General features: G+C 45.3%; 1 protein-coding gene across 1 annotated transcript in view; it reads left to right on the top strand.

The window, feature by feature from the left end:
• Positions 1–13366, top strand: part of CSMD2 (CUB and Sushi multiple domains 2) — a 563976-nt gene extending 550610 nt beyond the window's left edge. Inside the window, exons 66-71 of the mRNA XM_065576901.1 lie at positions 1320–1481; positions 2227–2339; positions 4296–4383; positions 8381–8519; positions 10268–10445; positions 11894–13366. Coding sequence (XP_065432973.1) covers positions 1320–1481; positions 2227–2339; positions 4296–4383; positions 8381–8519; positions 10268–10427 — 662 coding nt within the window. The 3' untranslated portion in view covers positions 10428–10445; positions 11894–13366. The remainder of the gene's footprint in view (positions 1–1319; positions 1482–2226; positions 2340–4295; positions 4384–8380; positions 8520–10267; positions 10446–11893) is intronic.
• The last annotated feature ends 202 nt before the right edge of the window (positions 13367–13568 follow it).

The raw sequence follows: 13568 nt of genomic DNA, 5'->3' as shown, positions 1-13568 counted from the left end.
CGTTAGGCTCCCAAGGAGTGAAATGTTTTAGTCTAAGGGAAATCTTTTGTGTTAGTATAGGGGTATCTGGGTGAAATTGAATGGCCCTGTGTACAGGAGATGAGACTAAATGATTAAATGATCCCGTCTGGCCTTAAACTCTATGAAAAATAATATGGATCAGAGTGGCAGTTTCGCTTTTCCTTTCACGCTCCTTGGCAAAAAAAAAAGGGGGGGGGAGGAGGAGGAGGAGGGGGAGATTCTAAATTTTTCAAAAAACAAATTGCAATAATTTTTTTAAAATATGACACATTTTTTCACAATTTTTTTTCAATTTTTTACGAGACCTTTGGGAGAGAACTTTAAAAATCAAAAGTACTTTTTAGAGGAAGGATGGTCTTGTGATTAAGGCCCTGGCGTAACACTCAGGACTCCTGGGTTTAATTCCCACCTCTGCCATAGGCTTTCTGTGTGACTTGGACCAAAGTCACTTAAACTGCTCTGTGCCTCTGTTCCCAGTCTGTAAAATGGGCATAATAACATTTCCTTTCTCCTGCCTTTTGTCTGTCTTTAAATTGTAATTTCTTTGGCTAATACACTATGGCCCAGATTTTTAAAGGTACTCCAGCGTTTCTCTGCTCAGCATTGCAACACTTCACTAATTTAGGAGTCTCAATCTCATTTTCAAAAGAAATTTAGCATTTAGGAGTCAAAATCTCTTTGACAGTCAATGGGCTTTAGAGGAAAATGAAAGTTAGGCTCATAAATCACGTAGGCTTTCTAATCCTGAGCACAGCACCTTTTAAAGTACCTTTAAAAATCTGTGTCTGTCTCCTACTATGTGTATATACAGCCCCTCGTATGATGAGTCCTCAAACACAGCCAGGGTCTTTGTGCAGTACTCTAATACAAATATTATCAATACTTTTGACATTTTGTGCTGCTTGTTTCCTGTTTACCCTTTCCCCACTTGAACAAGGAAACCAGACTGATCAGTTTCCCTTTAGTTTCTAGTCTGTTACGTTTTGTGTTTCTCATGTGTTTAGGGAGATCTTTGTGCATCCGAGTTTCCAAACATGACAAACAATTTTCTATTCATATTAGACTTTTTTTAAATACATTTTTAGCCCAGCTGAAATTGCACCTTTAAATAAATTCATTCCTACGGATCTGCCTGTTCTTTGTCGTCTTTTCTGCCTGTTCTTTGTCTTCTTTTCCTCCCAAGGGATGTTCACAATATTATCAGTCATCGAGCAGTATGGTAGAATATACCTTGCATTCATTCAGCTCTGCTCAAAACCCCCTCTTTCCTCCCCACCCCTATTTCTTACTGTTTCCAGTTCCCGCCGATGTGTTTGCAAAGAATTCTTTGTGGAAAGGCTCTTACGAATACATGGGAAAGAAGCAGCCCGCGATGCTCTCTGTCACCAGCTTCGATCCCACTACCAGTAAAGTTAATGCTACTTTGATAGACCACAGTGGCGTGGAACTGCTGGTGTCAGGTAAGGAGACCTAGCACGGCGGCGTCTATGGATCCACACTCACCATGGCAGGTGCAGTCAGACTCTTGCACTGAAACGGTGGCCTTTGGAGTCACAAACTGAAGCAGCGTTGTTCTGTCTTGTGAATGATATTGATTGCCTGCTGGATCTTCGACAGAACCGCTGAGGTTTGAAACCTCCGCTCTTTGATAGCGTTAGAGATTGAAACCGAGGAGTTGCTGCACCTGGAGTTGCTTGTATATAAGATACAGACTTTTGTTTGCTCTAATTCCAGCTGAAAGCCAGTGCTGAGCTCGTGCCTGGTTCTGCAGTGGCAGATTCACAGTTAGTTCATACAAATGAGGTGAAAAGGCATAAACACCTTCTGCCTCATTAGCCTCCGTTCCGTGCTTCCTATAATGAACTGGTTATAAAGCTTAAACCCTGACAGGCGAGGTTCTTCCCGTCCTCCAGATGGTTTATTATCCTGGGCAGGTCTGTGGGGTGGTGGTTTGTTTTGGTTTTATCGCTTCGCAGTGACACTTTTATATGGCGCAGGAGTTGTTTCTTGCTTTGGGAAGAAGCAGTTATTGTGCCTCCATCTCTGGCTCCGGTAAAAAATTCTCAGAAGCTATTCTATAAATTATCATCTCAGACTATTTGTTCCGCTGGCTGAGCCCCCACACCTCCATATCGAAATAGGGCACCTGCCAGGTTTGCTAGACCAAGAATGGCTGATTGGTAAAACCCCTGTGTTCTTTTCCAGGCATTTACAAGAGAGAAGACATGCACCTACTTCTCCAGGTTTATCAGATAACAGGACCAGTGGAGATCTTTGTTAACAAGTTCAAGAATGATAAATGGGCTTTAGATGGGCATGTAAGTATATCGGCACATGTGCAAATGTGTACTGTAAGTACACAACCCTCTTGCGTGACAGTGTGTGTTAGTGTAACAGCCCCTTCATGGGTTATCAGCAAAGTCTGACCTTGAGAACCACAGCACAGACCTCTGCCACCTGAGCTGAAAGAGTAACTCACTTAGCTGGTAGCAGTAGTAGGTTGTTATCCTCTGCTGCTAAAGGGGGATGCAATGCTCTCTGCCAGTGCATTAGATTAACATTGCACAAGCAGCCCTTCTGCTATCACTTATGGCCATATGTTCTCCAGATAACGCAAAAGAAGAAGCCAAGAAGGTTAATTCCAACTCAAGCATTATGTCTCGGTTTAACATCCAAAAGAGCCAATCTTTCCCTGAGGACTTGGCTTCCCACACCAGCTTTTGTCTCTGGTAACTTCACATGTGCCTCAGAGGCCTCCTGGAGCTTAGAAGGAGACTTCATCTGATTGACCCCATGACCAGATGCAGCCTTGGCTCTGGCTATCTCTGTTATCTGCAGTATGTGCGGCAGTTATTACAAACAAGATTTCCCCCCTCAGGAACAAGTTGTTGGGTTCTTTGGGTTGTTGTTTTTTAATGCTTTCAGCTTTCTGTGCAATTGAACTAAATTAATGCTATGCATAAACTTGGAAAAGATTGCAAAGACGAAGCAAGTTCTGCTCGTAAACAGGTGGCTAATGTGGAGTCTCTGGTAAAATCCAGCTGCTGCGTTTCTCAAGCTGCTGTTGGGAGCCAAGCACTAAACTTCATGTACTGCAGCAAACGGTGCATTACAAGAGTTTGGATACTTTGTTGGTCTTGTTTTATGCACAAATTTTTCCTCCGTTAGACTCAACCGTTAGTTGTTTAGTGCCGCTCTGTGCCTTCAGCTAGAATCTCCTAACAAACAGGCACTTTGCAGGACTTCCGGACACCCAGTGGGGCATCCGGCGAGACGGATGCCAGTATTCTATGCAATTAGAGAGTAGAGTTGGAAGCAAGACTACTGAGAAAATCAATGGTGGGCTTCCATTCTCTCAATAGTTACCATGATAAATTCGCTCATCTTACCATGGCCGGCTCCAGGCACCAGCTTCTCAAGCAGGTGCTTGGGGCGGCCACTCCGGAGAGGGGCGGCACGTCCAGGTATTCGGTGGCAATTCGGCGGACGGTCCCTCACTCCGCCTGGGAGCAAAGGACCTCCCGCCAAATTGCCGCCACAGATCGCGATCGCGGCTTTTGTTTTGTTTTGTTTTTTTTTGACTGCTTGGGGCGGCCAAAACCCCGGAGCCAGCTCTGCATCTTACATGTCACGGGATTATGTTTCGAGCTGCCATTGCTACAGACTCCATCTGGCATCTGAGAATCACGCTGGGTCCTTTCTGCATCTCCTCTCCTCACCTCTAATAAATGTTCCATAGTCTGAAACTTTAGCTGGCAATGCTTTTGATGCTAGCCAAAGCAGAACAGACTCCGCTCCTTCACCCAAACCTGGGTTGGCTCTGCAAGACCAAAAGGAACAAACCCTTGGTTTTGTCAATGAAGTCAGCTGCTGAAGATGCTAAGATTAGAATTCACCCCTGTGCCAGGGGCCAGCATGAGATCTTTACAGCACTTGAAGTTCAAAATAAGGCTTCAATGGAAATTACGTCTATGCTCCCCATGTTGCACTGGGGTGAATTTCACCCTCTGAAATAATATACATTGAACAGGAGAGAGTGTCATTTGTATGTGGCCATGCTTCTAATATTAACCGAGCACATCATGAATATTAATATCGGCTACTGAGGTAAGTTGATCTTTGGGTGAGTAAACGTATCCATGCTTCTGCTGCCCACTGGGCTTTGAACAGATTTATGGCCAAACCACCAGGGTCGTGTTACATCTGCAGTAAGAGACGATGAATTTTTGAGACTCCATTGTAAATATGATTTATTTGGGCTCCCACGCTTACAGGTCTCGTCTGAGTCGTCAAGCGGCACTTTTGTATACCAGGGCTTTGTACGCGGCAAAGGGTTTGGGCAGTTTGGCCTTCAGAGACTCGGTAAATTTTGTCTTCTTATTATTTCAATGTTTAAGATGGATTTCGGCACCGGTGAAAGTTTGAAAACATGAAGCGTTTTACCATTCCTGCATTTTGGTTTTCAAATATACCGGGCCTTATCTACACGCGGTGTAAATTGGCTTCATCCGACTGATGCTAGTGGATCTGCACTTATTTTATACCAGCTGAGGATCTGTCCCATTATTCCTCGCTGCTTTGGCTGTTTGATCTGTCCATCTTTTAAACACCCGGGCCTCCTCCCTTTCTCTCAACCGCCTCCTCCTGAAGCAAGGACTGACCTCTGCATTGGTGATTTCGTGCAAAGGATGTCTAGCCTTTGCAAAAAAAAAAAAAAGGATGTTCTTAACTCAGGTTAGCTTACTCAGGTTAAAATAGCAGTGAAGACATGGAAACTCGGCTTTTAACTCAGGTTAGCAGCTTGAGTTGAAACCCAGGCTCCCCTGCAGGTTGTCACTTGTGCTGCTAACCGGAGTTAAAAGTTGAGTTGCCGTGTTTTCACCGCTATTGTAACCTGAGTTACACCCAGGTTAAGAGCACACTAGGGTGACCAGACAGCAAATGTGAAAAATCGGGACACTGGGTGGGAGGTAATAGGAGCCTATGTAAGAAAAAGACGCAAAAAACAGGACTGTCCCTATAAAATCGGGACATCTGGTCACCCTAGAACACACCTTTTTTCCAGTGTAGACGTCCCCTTACATCCGCAGCCTAAGGCGGTAGTTTTCTCTATGGCAGGGGGATGGGCAGAGTCAATGTAGGCGAAAACACGCCTCTTTAAGGATAGCAGAAAGATCAATATCGGTAATGAAGCCAAAGGAAAAGACAACCCATGTGGTCTAGTTGTTAGAGTAAGAGACTGTGGAGCCAGGACTCCTGTGGGTGAAATCTTGGCTATATTGGAAGCAATAGCAAAACTCCCCACTGCCAGCCAGAAATCATGCTACCTACTGGACTGGCAGCTGGCAGACCTGAGGCGTGGCTCTGTCACGGTCCAGTGTCAAGCCACTCCACCTTTCTGTGCCTAAGTTCCCCCTCATCTAAAGGGGGTGAAACTACTTTCCTGCCTCATGGGGGTGTTCTGAGGACACATTCATGACTATTTCTGACATGTTCGTGTCCTGCAGTGGTGGGGGCCTTTGGAGTACCTGGGTACAGCAGACAGAACTGGAGTCTTTCTGCTAGAGACCTGACTCTTAGGTTTTCCATCAGCTGTTGCTTGCTAGTATTTGAGATACGATTAGCCTGCTGTTACTGCAGCTCTGAGCATGACAACATAAGCAGCCGCCCCACTGCTCCTCTTCCACCCCTGTCTGCAATCACCCAATTGCTAGCAGGCCAGCATTAACATGGGAGTACAGGGAACATGAGCGGTACTGGAGACATGTGCTGCATCTCCCCTCTTATTAAACCACACTCAGGAGACCCATGTGCTGTTTCTTGGTTGTTATAGGTCTCAATATTTTCCCAGAGTACAAGTGCCCCATGCAGATGTTAGTTGGCTCCTTTCTGGTGTCGTATGTCCAGAGGGCTCTGTCAGTAAAACTTTAAGGAAAGTTTACAAGGGGGTTCTTAACAAAATTGGCATATCACAATAAGAGTATCTTATATTGACATGGAGCACCTTTCCTGCCACAGACACCCAAAGTACTTTACACACTGTACATAGACTCACGCTATGCATTAGCGATGGGCCTATAACAAAAATACTGATATGAACAATTCCACATTTAAAGAAAGCTTGGGTCCAATCTGAACTGTGCAGTTTGGGCACATCTTTAACACACACACACACACACACACAGAGAGAAATCACTCCTCCCACCACTGAAATGCAGCTACCTCTGGGGTGAAACTTGTCTCTTGCAAATTTGAGGGCATAGTTTCTGTGCGCCAGCCCATAGCAGGTGATGTTCGAGACTAAAACTCTATGCCAGTGTTTTCAAAATTTTGTTCCTAAAGTTAGTTACCTAAATCCATATTGAAGCACCTGGAAAGGTGACTTGGTTTTCCAAAGGCTTTGAGGATGAAGGGTAAAATTTTCAGACGTGCCCGACTTAGGAATCTAAGTGCTATTGACGTTCAGTGGCTCCTGAATCACTTAGGTACTTGTGAAAATGTTATCTTGAGTACCTGCAGTGCCTGCTGATTGCCATGGGTGTTACAACAGCCCAGTGCCTCTGAAAATCAGGGCAATTTTATTTATGATTGTATAGCTCCTTGACTCCTGTCAGAACCCCATCCTGTTCTGAGCAGGCTATACCCCCATAAGGGATCTATATAAGAGAGAGACAAACAGACTTCCTGCCCTTAAGGTCTCAGCCCTAGATGTGCTGGGAAACCCTTCAGAAATAAAAGCCTGCCCTTGAGACATAACCAGTCCAGGGGCATTGTGCAAAGTCCTACGCGAACAAGTCAACCAAAGCAGTTCTTGTCCGACAGTCCCCTGGTGGGGGCCAGGAGACGGTCGAATTACAAAGCAGGACTGTTTCTGGACCAGGTTTCCTTCAAAACTTTTGTTTGAGGGCATCAGGTAGTTCCTTTCTCTCTCTTTGTTTTTTTAAAAAACAAGCGACAGCGATTTTCATCGCTGTTTTATGTACAGAGCAGCGTTAAGCCAGCGCTTCGAAAACTCCGCAGTTTATTTCCATGGCCAGGTGCCAGCTGTCTCTGAAAGGAAATGTGTTGCGTTCACTTGCTCCCCAGTCAAACCTGGGAGAGTCATTAATAAGCAGTGATGGGCAGATTGGTGTTGAAGGCACAGGCAAAACTGGCTCCTGAGGGGAACTTTGGAGGGGCTCTTAGGAAACACCCCTTCCTCTGAAAACCAGGTGCTTCAAGTTCACCCCCTGAACTTGAGGCTCCCCCAGTCACTAGTTGCTTTAGAAAATCATGGCCTTTACTTTTAGACTTTTTTTCTACTTTATTCATTTAACAAAATACTCCTCTGACAGTAGGTTGGGCGCCAGCCTGAGACTTGGGAGACCTGGGTCAATTCCCTCCTCTGCCACAGACATCATGTGTGACCTTGGGCAAGTCGCTTAAGCCCAAATCCTCAAAGGCATTTAGGTTCCAAACTCCCATTGAAATCGGTGAAAGATAAGAGCCCAAATATCTCTGAGGATCAGGGCCTTAGCCTCTCTGTGCCTCAGTTAATCTTTAAAATGCAGTTCATAGCCCCGCCCTGCCTCACAGGGGTACATGAGGATAAATTCATTAAAGGTTGTGAGGTGCTCGGATGCTACGGTTGTGAGTGCCAGAGAATTACTTTAGAGAGTACAGAAAATGGTTTGTGAGACACAACTGATTCTTCTTAATGTTTTCAGGCTGGGATTTTCAAAGCTCTGGTCCTAACGTGAAGCTCCAAACTGAACAGCCTGCTTTTCAAATGAGGGGTTAATTTTTGAAGGCACACCTGGCACTTAGGCACTTTTGAAAATATTATCCTCCATGTCTAAGTGATTTAGGAGCCTAAGTCCCATTGGCTTCCAATTGCATTTAGGGTATGATTTACAGAAAGCACCTACGTCTCATTTTCAGTAGAGACGTAGGTCTGAGCAGTCAATGGGATTGCAATTCCCAAGTGCCTAAGTCACTTTTGAAAATGGGACTTAGCCTAAATCACTGAGGGGCATTAGAAAAATTTACCCCTCACTCCTCTCGCCTGTGTTGGGAGCCTGTGATTGGTACCTTTGAGCATTCCCCCTTAGCTTGACACTTGAGCATTCTGGTGTTAGTATTTTTACTTGACTTAGATCTTTGCTGTTTTGTTTTGTTTTTACTATGAAGTCAATGTAGAAACCTCAAACCAGGCAACATTATGCGTTGTACTATAGCTGCAGTCCAGCCTGCATATGAATCCAAAACTTGAAATGATCTTTACGCTGAAGCATGGAATGAACCGGTTCTAGCAGAACTTGAGCAAACCCCAGTTCCCAGCAGCTGGGGTTTAAACGTATTTACTTTCGTTGTGTTGCAGACATCAGCCTGATTGAAAACGATCCCGAATCAATAGGACATCATTTTGCATCGAACAGCAGTTCTGTGGCAGCAGCCATTCTTGTGCCTTTCATAGCCCTGATTATTGCAGGGTTTGTGCTTTATCTCTACAAACACAGGTAGGTTTCAGGAGCCGAAGCGATTAAAAAAACCTGTTTCGTTGCTGGGCCGCGAGGGGCAATGTATGGAGAAAATGGGATCGAAAAGAGCTAGGTGCTGAGGGGAATATTAATATTTGCAAGCTTAGCTTAAGAGAGCTCCTGATAGTTCTGCTTTCTGATGTGGTTGGTAAGGTGAGGAAATACCGTAGCAGCATATTTGCAAAGGACTGGGTAATTTAACAACTGCTAAGAAGATTTGTAGCAATGGCAGGTTAGATAAGGCAAGCACATCTCATGCTTCAGTTTAAGACTGATCCTGCAGGTGTGGCAAAGAAATTTTTTCTCAGGATTGATGCTTTACAGCGAGCGGTGTGGCTTTGGTTTGAAACTTCATGTATGTTGGTCACTGCAGGAGGTAGGATACAGGACTTGCCCACCCCATGGTCTGGTCCAGGGTGGCCAATGACGCCTTTGGAAATCTGGGCATTGCAATGATAGGAAAGCTAAGGGTGAGATTGTCAAAAGTACCTAAGGGGTTTAGAAGCACAAGTCTCAGAGAACGCTGGTGGAATTTGTGCTGCTAACCGTCTTGGGTGCTTTTGAATGTCTCCCCCTCAGTCCATGTGCTAGTGAGCTGAGCGTCATTGCTAGCTGGCTTACACAAATGACAGATATTTACATCTTGGTAATGCCAGTGCTGCTCACCACTCGGGGAGGAGTCCTATTCACGCAGCTTACTCCTTGGAACCGAGACACAACAATGGAAAATTGTGGGCACTGAATGCTTGAGAACCTGGCCCTGAGCTCGTCTCAAAATTTGGCCCAAAAGGCCTGGTTAAGAATAGTTGAATTACCCACAACTCCAGCTGAGGACAGTGGAAGTCCCAGTTGCTTGGCACCTTTTAGGATGACCTTGCAGGCTCTGCAGGCTGCAAACAGATTTCACCTTCCATTGTTTTTTGGTCTTGGATCCGGTACCGTTTCCTCAAGACCCTTTGTCTTGAAAGGAACAAGATGGGGGAGCTTCATCTTGTTTTGCCTTACAGCAGGCAATTGGGTGTCTCTGAAAAACCTCAAGTCCCGATCAGATAGCAAGACTTCTTTTCCAGACCTGTCCTGCTAGCGATTCTGGGCCAGATCCTAAATATCTGGCCCTCATTCCTGCTTAATGCCATCAGGGCACTACCAATGAGGTAATATTGATACAACTAAGAAAGCGCCCAGAGATATCCTGTAGATATCCATTTGGGCACATCTGTCCCTGCTCGAGTGTAGTGAATTCATTAGAACTTTCTGTGAGACAAGATGGGTGAGGTAATATCTTTTACCGGACCAATTTTATTGGAAGGGAGAAGCTTTTGAAATTCACAGAGCTCTTTTTTTCAGGTCGGGGGTAGGTAACCAGGATGTCCAAGCTAAATACAAGGTGGGACAGATTGTTAAGCCTAAGAAGTTCACATATACTGTAGGAGACAACTTAAAATGAAGTAGGCAATAAACCCCTCTGCAGTCATAGGATAATGGAGGGTTAGCTGGCAGTGGGGTGTGTTACAAATCGTTATAACGAGCCATAAAACCAGGGTCTCTGTTAAGTCCGTGGTTTTTAGCATCCAGCAGACACTATTTAATTTAAGTTCCCAGGCTCATCTCTTAGACCTTTCAGTGTTGTTTTGGCTCAGCATCTGAGCTGGGAGAAATGGTCACAAGCCAGATACCGTGAGGAACTAGCCGTGATCTCTTTGGATTCTGTTTCCGGCACCCTGCAGGAGAAGACCAAAAGTACCGTTCAACGGTTATGCCGGCCATGAAAACACCAACGTCCGAGCGACGTTTGAAAACCCGATGTACGACCGAAACCTACAACCCACAGACATCATGGCCAACGAGGCAGATTTCACTGTCAGCACCGTGTGCACGGCGGTATAGCACTCATCCTCTCGTGCGGTGAGTGCGAGAAAAGAAAACTTGATACTTGGCTGTTGAAGGCACCCGCAGATCTATCTATCTCGTTGGCCCAAGTGCCGCGCTGTTAGTTGGACGGAAAAGGGTGTTGATCCATACAGATCCCTGTTTGCCTGTGAAAACCGAACGTTTAATTGGCATCTTTTGGAATTCTAAGTTCAACCCGCCGAGAGGCACATGCTCACCCCTGCCCTCCCCCCCCCTCCAGTGAGGAGAACAGACACCTGGTGGGGGGAGGGGGAAAGTGAGTCCAAATTTCAAACTGGAATCATTCCCTTAATAAAAATACAAAATTGCAGGTAGGGAATCTCGCCTAGTGGTTTCAGCAGGAGCCTGAGATAGAGTCCCTTGTGAATTCGGGGAGTGTGAATAGCCTTGTGGTGAAGGCGCTGGATTGGAACTCAAGATCAGGACTGGAATCCTGGCTCTGTCACAGACCTCCTGTGTGACCTTGGGCAACTCACTGAGCCTTTCCCTGCCTCCGTCCCCTCTGTACAATAGGGATAACAGCCCTGCTCTACCTCACAGGGGCGTTGGGAGGATAAATACATTGCAAGATTGTAAGGTGCTTAGATGCCGTGGTAATTGGGCTCAGATAAGCACCTAACAGTTAGAAAGTTATTACAGTCAGATCTGTGACTCATCTCAGCTTTTGTTAAGGGGAGTAGAGACACATTCAGTCAGTCAGCGCCAGTGCTTGAACCCAAATGTTTGGGAATCCATCAATGGCAGGCAGATACACCAGGCTATTATACAGGGGAAGAGATTTGAGATCGTCCCCAACACCTTAGATCCACACATCCAAACACTTTGGATCTGATCACTGTAGTTTGGTTCCATCTTTAAGCAGAGACCATGATGCTGTTACTGAGACTGCCTTGTGCACAGTGTGAGGAGAGGAGCAAGGTGGCGCAGTGGTTTGGGCAGTAGCCTGAGACTTGGAAAAACTGGCTTCAAGTCCCGGCTCTGCCACAGACTTCTTTTGTGACCGTAGTCAAGTCACTTAGCTTGTCTGTGCCTCAGTTCTCCATCTGTACGGTGGGAATCATAGCCTTGCCCTACGTCATAGAGGCGTGGGGTGGGAGGGTAAATACATTACAAAATGTGAGGTGCTCAGATATTATGGTAATGGGTGTAAGGTAAGGTATATCTTAGCCCAGGTATACACTAGAAAATATCACCAAAAAGTGTGTTTGCTGGTACATCTTAGACAGGTTTGGCGATCAACATAAGCTACACCAGCAAAAGTACTTCTTTTTGCCAATATAAGCAGCATCCCCACTCCTAGTCAGTATTGCTACATCAGCAAAAGTTTCCAGTGCAGCCCTGGCCTCAGAAAGATAGTGAAACTGCCTCTGGTTCTCTGGTTTTTCCATGTCTAATAATAACTTGCTCCTCTCTCTCTCTCCTTTCCTCCCCAACTGCCCCAGAATTCTCCACAGGCAGGTGTCCTGTTGATGATTGTGTTTCACCTCACTAGTCCTCCGTCATTCTCTTCCCTACCCCAGTCATGCTGAGGCTGTGGAGAACCTGCTGCTCCTTCGTTGGACTTTGAGTTACTCCAGAGAGAGCCTGCGAGGCTGCCATCCATCCTCCTCATCTTCACCCACCCACCACGTCTTGCAGTGGATAATCAAGCCAACCAAAGTGTCTCCTCCAGCACAGCTCGGGAGAACCTCTCCTTTTCCCCTCCATTGAGCCACTTCCAGTTCCTCCTGGCCAACTTCAAGATCCCAGTGTTGCTGCTCAGAAATCAGACAGCGCCCAGCTGCTGAGCCTTAGAAGGCAGGTGATCGCCTTCTGAATTGCCTTGCCAACCTGCTGTTCATTATCTCAAGAGAAGCAGTTAATGCCGGATGAGTACTTTTCTAGCAGAGGAAACAGTTGTTGGGGGCTTCTGTGAAACCAACACCCCATTGCTTTTGGGAAAAAGCTTTCTTGGCAAAGGGATGGACTTCAGGTTGCACGGCACAAAATGCCTATGGGTGTAACTGAGACGTCCAACTTCTGGAAGGGAGAGATGTTGGTTTGTTTGTTGTTGATTTTTGTTTTGGTTTTTGGCAAGGGCTTTTAGTGATGCAAAAGTTCTGATTTTTTTTGGTTAGAGAGGAGGAAAATCTTTTTTCCCCTTCTTATTGATTTTTTCCCTTGGTTTTCTTCTGTTTCTGCTGTTAATTTCAACATCCTTTCTCTAAATTTCAGAGGTCAATGGGGCCAATAGGAATTGAGTCTCTCAACCAATGGTTCTCTGTCCCTCCTGTCCCAGCGTTAATGATTGCTAATCTTCTGTAACTCTTTACACAAACATCCACACACACACAAATTTAGGGAGAGAGAAAAAAAGAAAACTTCTTTTTCAAAATAGACCCTACAAATACAGATCATTTTTTTCCCCCTAGTGAGTTCAGAAACCTTTGCCCTTTCCATATTGATCCTCCACACGGCAACACAGTAAGGGCTTTAATTTCAATGCAGCGCCGTGGACTATATTTCTCAGAGGCCAAAAGGTTGTTTTGACCGCAATGAAAGCAGATAAGAAGACCTGATGTTATTATTTTTCCCTTCAAAGAATGACGCTTTGGTGATGAGACTGATCTTTTGATTCAGGATTTAATTCTGCTTGGTTTGAGTAGTTCTTTCTTAGTCAGGGCTGAAGTCAGAGAAAGCAACCGCGCCGTTTTATCACATCCTGATAAAGCCGACCGCTTTTCCCAAATGCAGCAGACTTAGACCAGTATGTGTCAAATGAACTTAGAAGAAGCAGCTTTTTGTTACTGAAGAGGAAACAAGACTTAAAAAAAAAACCAAGGTGTTATTTACATTTAAGTTTGGTTTTAAACAGTATCTTTCCCCTGTCTAATATTGTCTAGGTTCCTGTCTGATTAAAACCACACTGTAGTTCTTTTCTTTGCTTTCCCCTTTACTGGAGATATAGATATATTTATTTTTACTTCTATCTGTTATTTAGACAGCTGTCTTACAATAAGCAGTGATCTACAGCCTGTTTGCTGAACAACCAGCCTGCCAAAAAAAGGCCAGTTGCGCTCCCAGAACCACGCTGCTCAGATTGATTGGGAAGAGACGCATGCAGGCGTGTGTGTTTGT

This window comes from Chrysemys picta, chromosome 23 (assembly GCF_011386835.1).
Source record: "Chrysemys picta bellii isolate R12L10 chromosome 23, ASM1138683v2, whole genome shotgun sequence".
Classification (NCBI taxonomy): Eukaryota; Metazoa; Chordata; order Testudines; family Emydidae; genus Chrysemys; species Chrysemys picta.
This window is presented reverse-complemented; position numbering and strand designations above follow the sequence as displayed.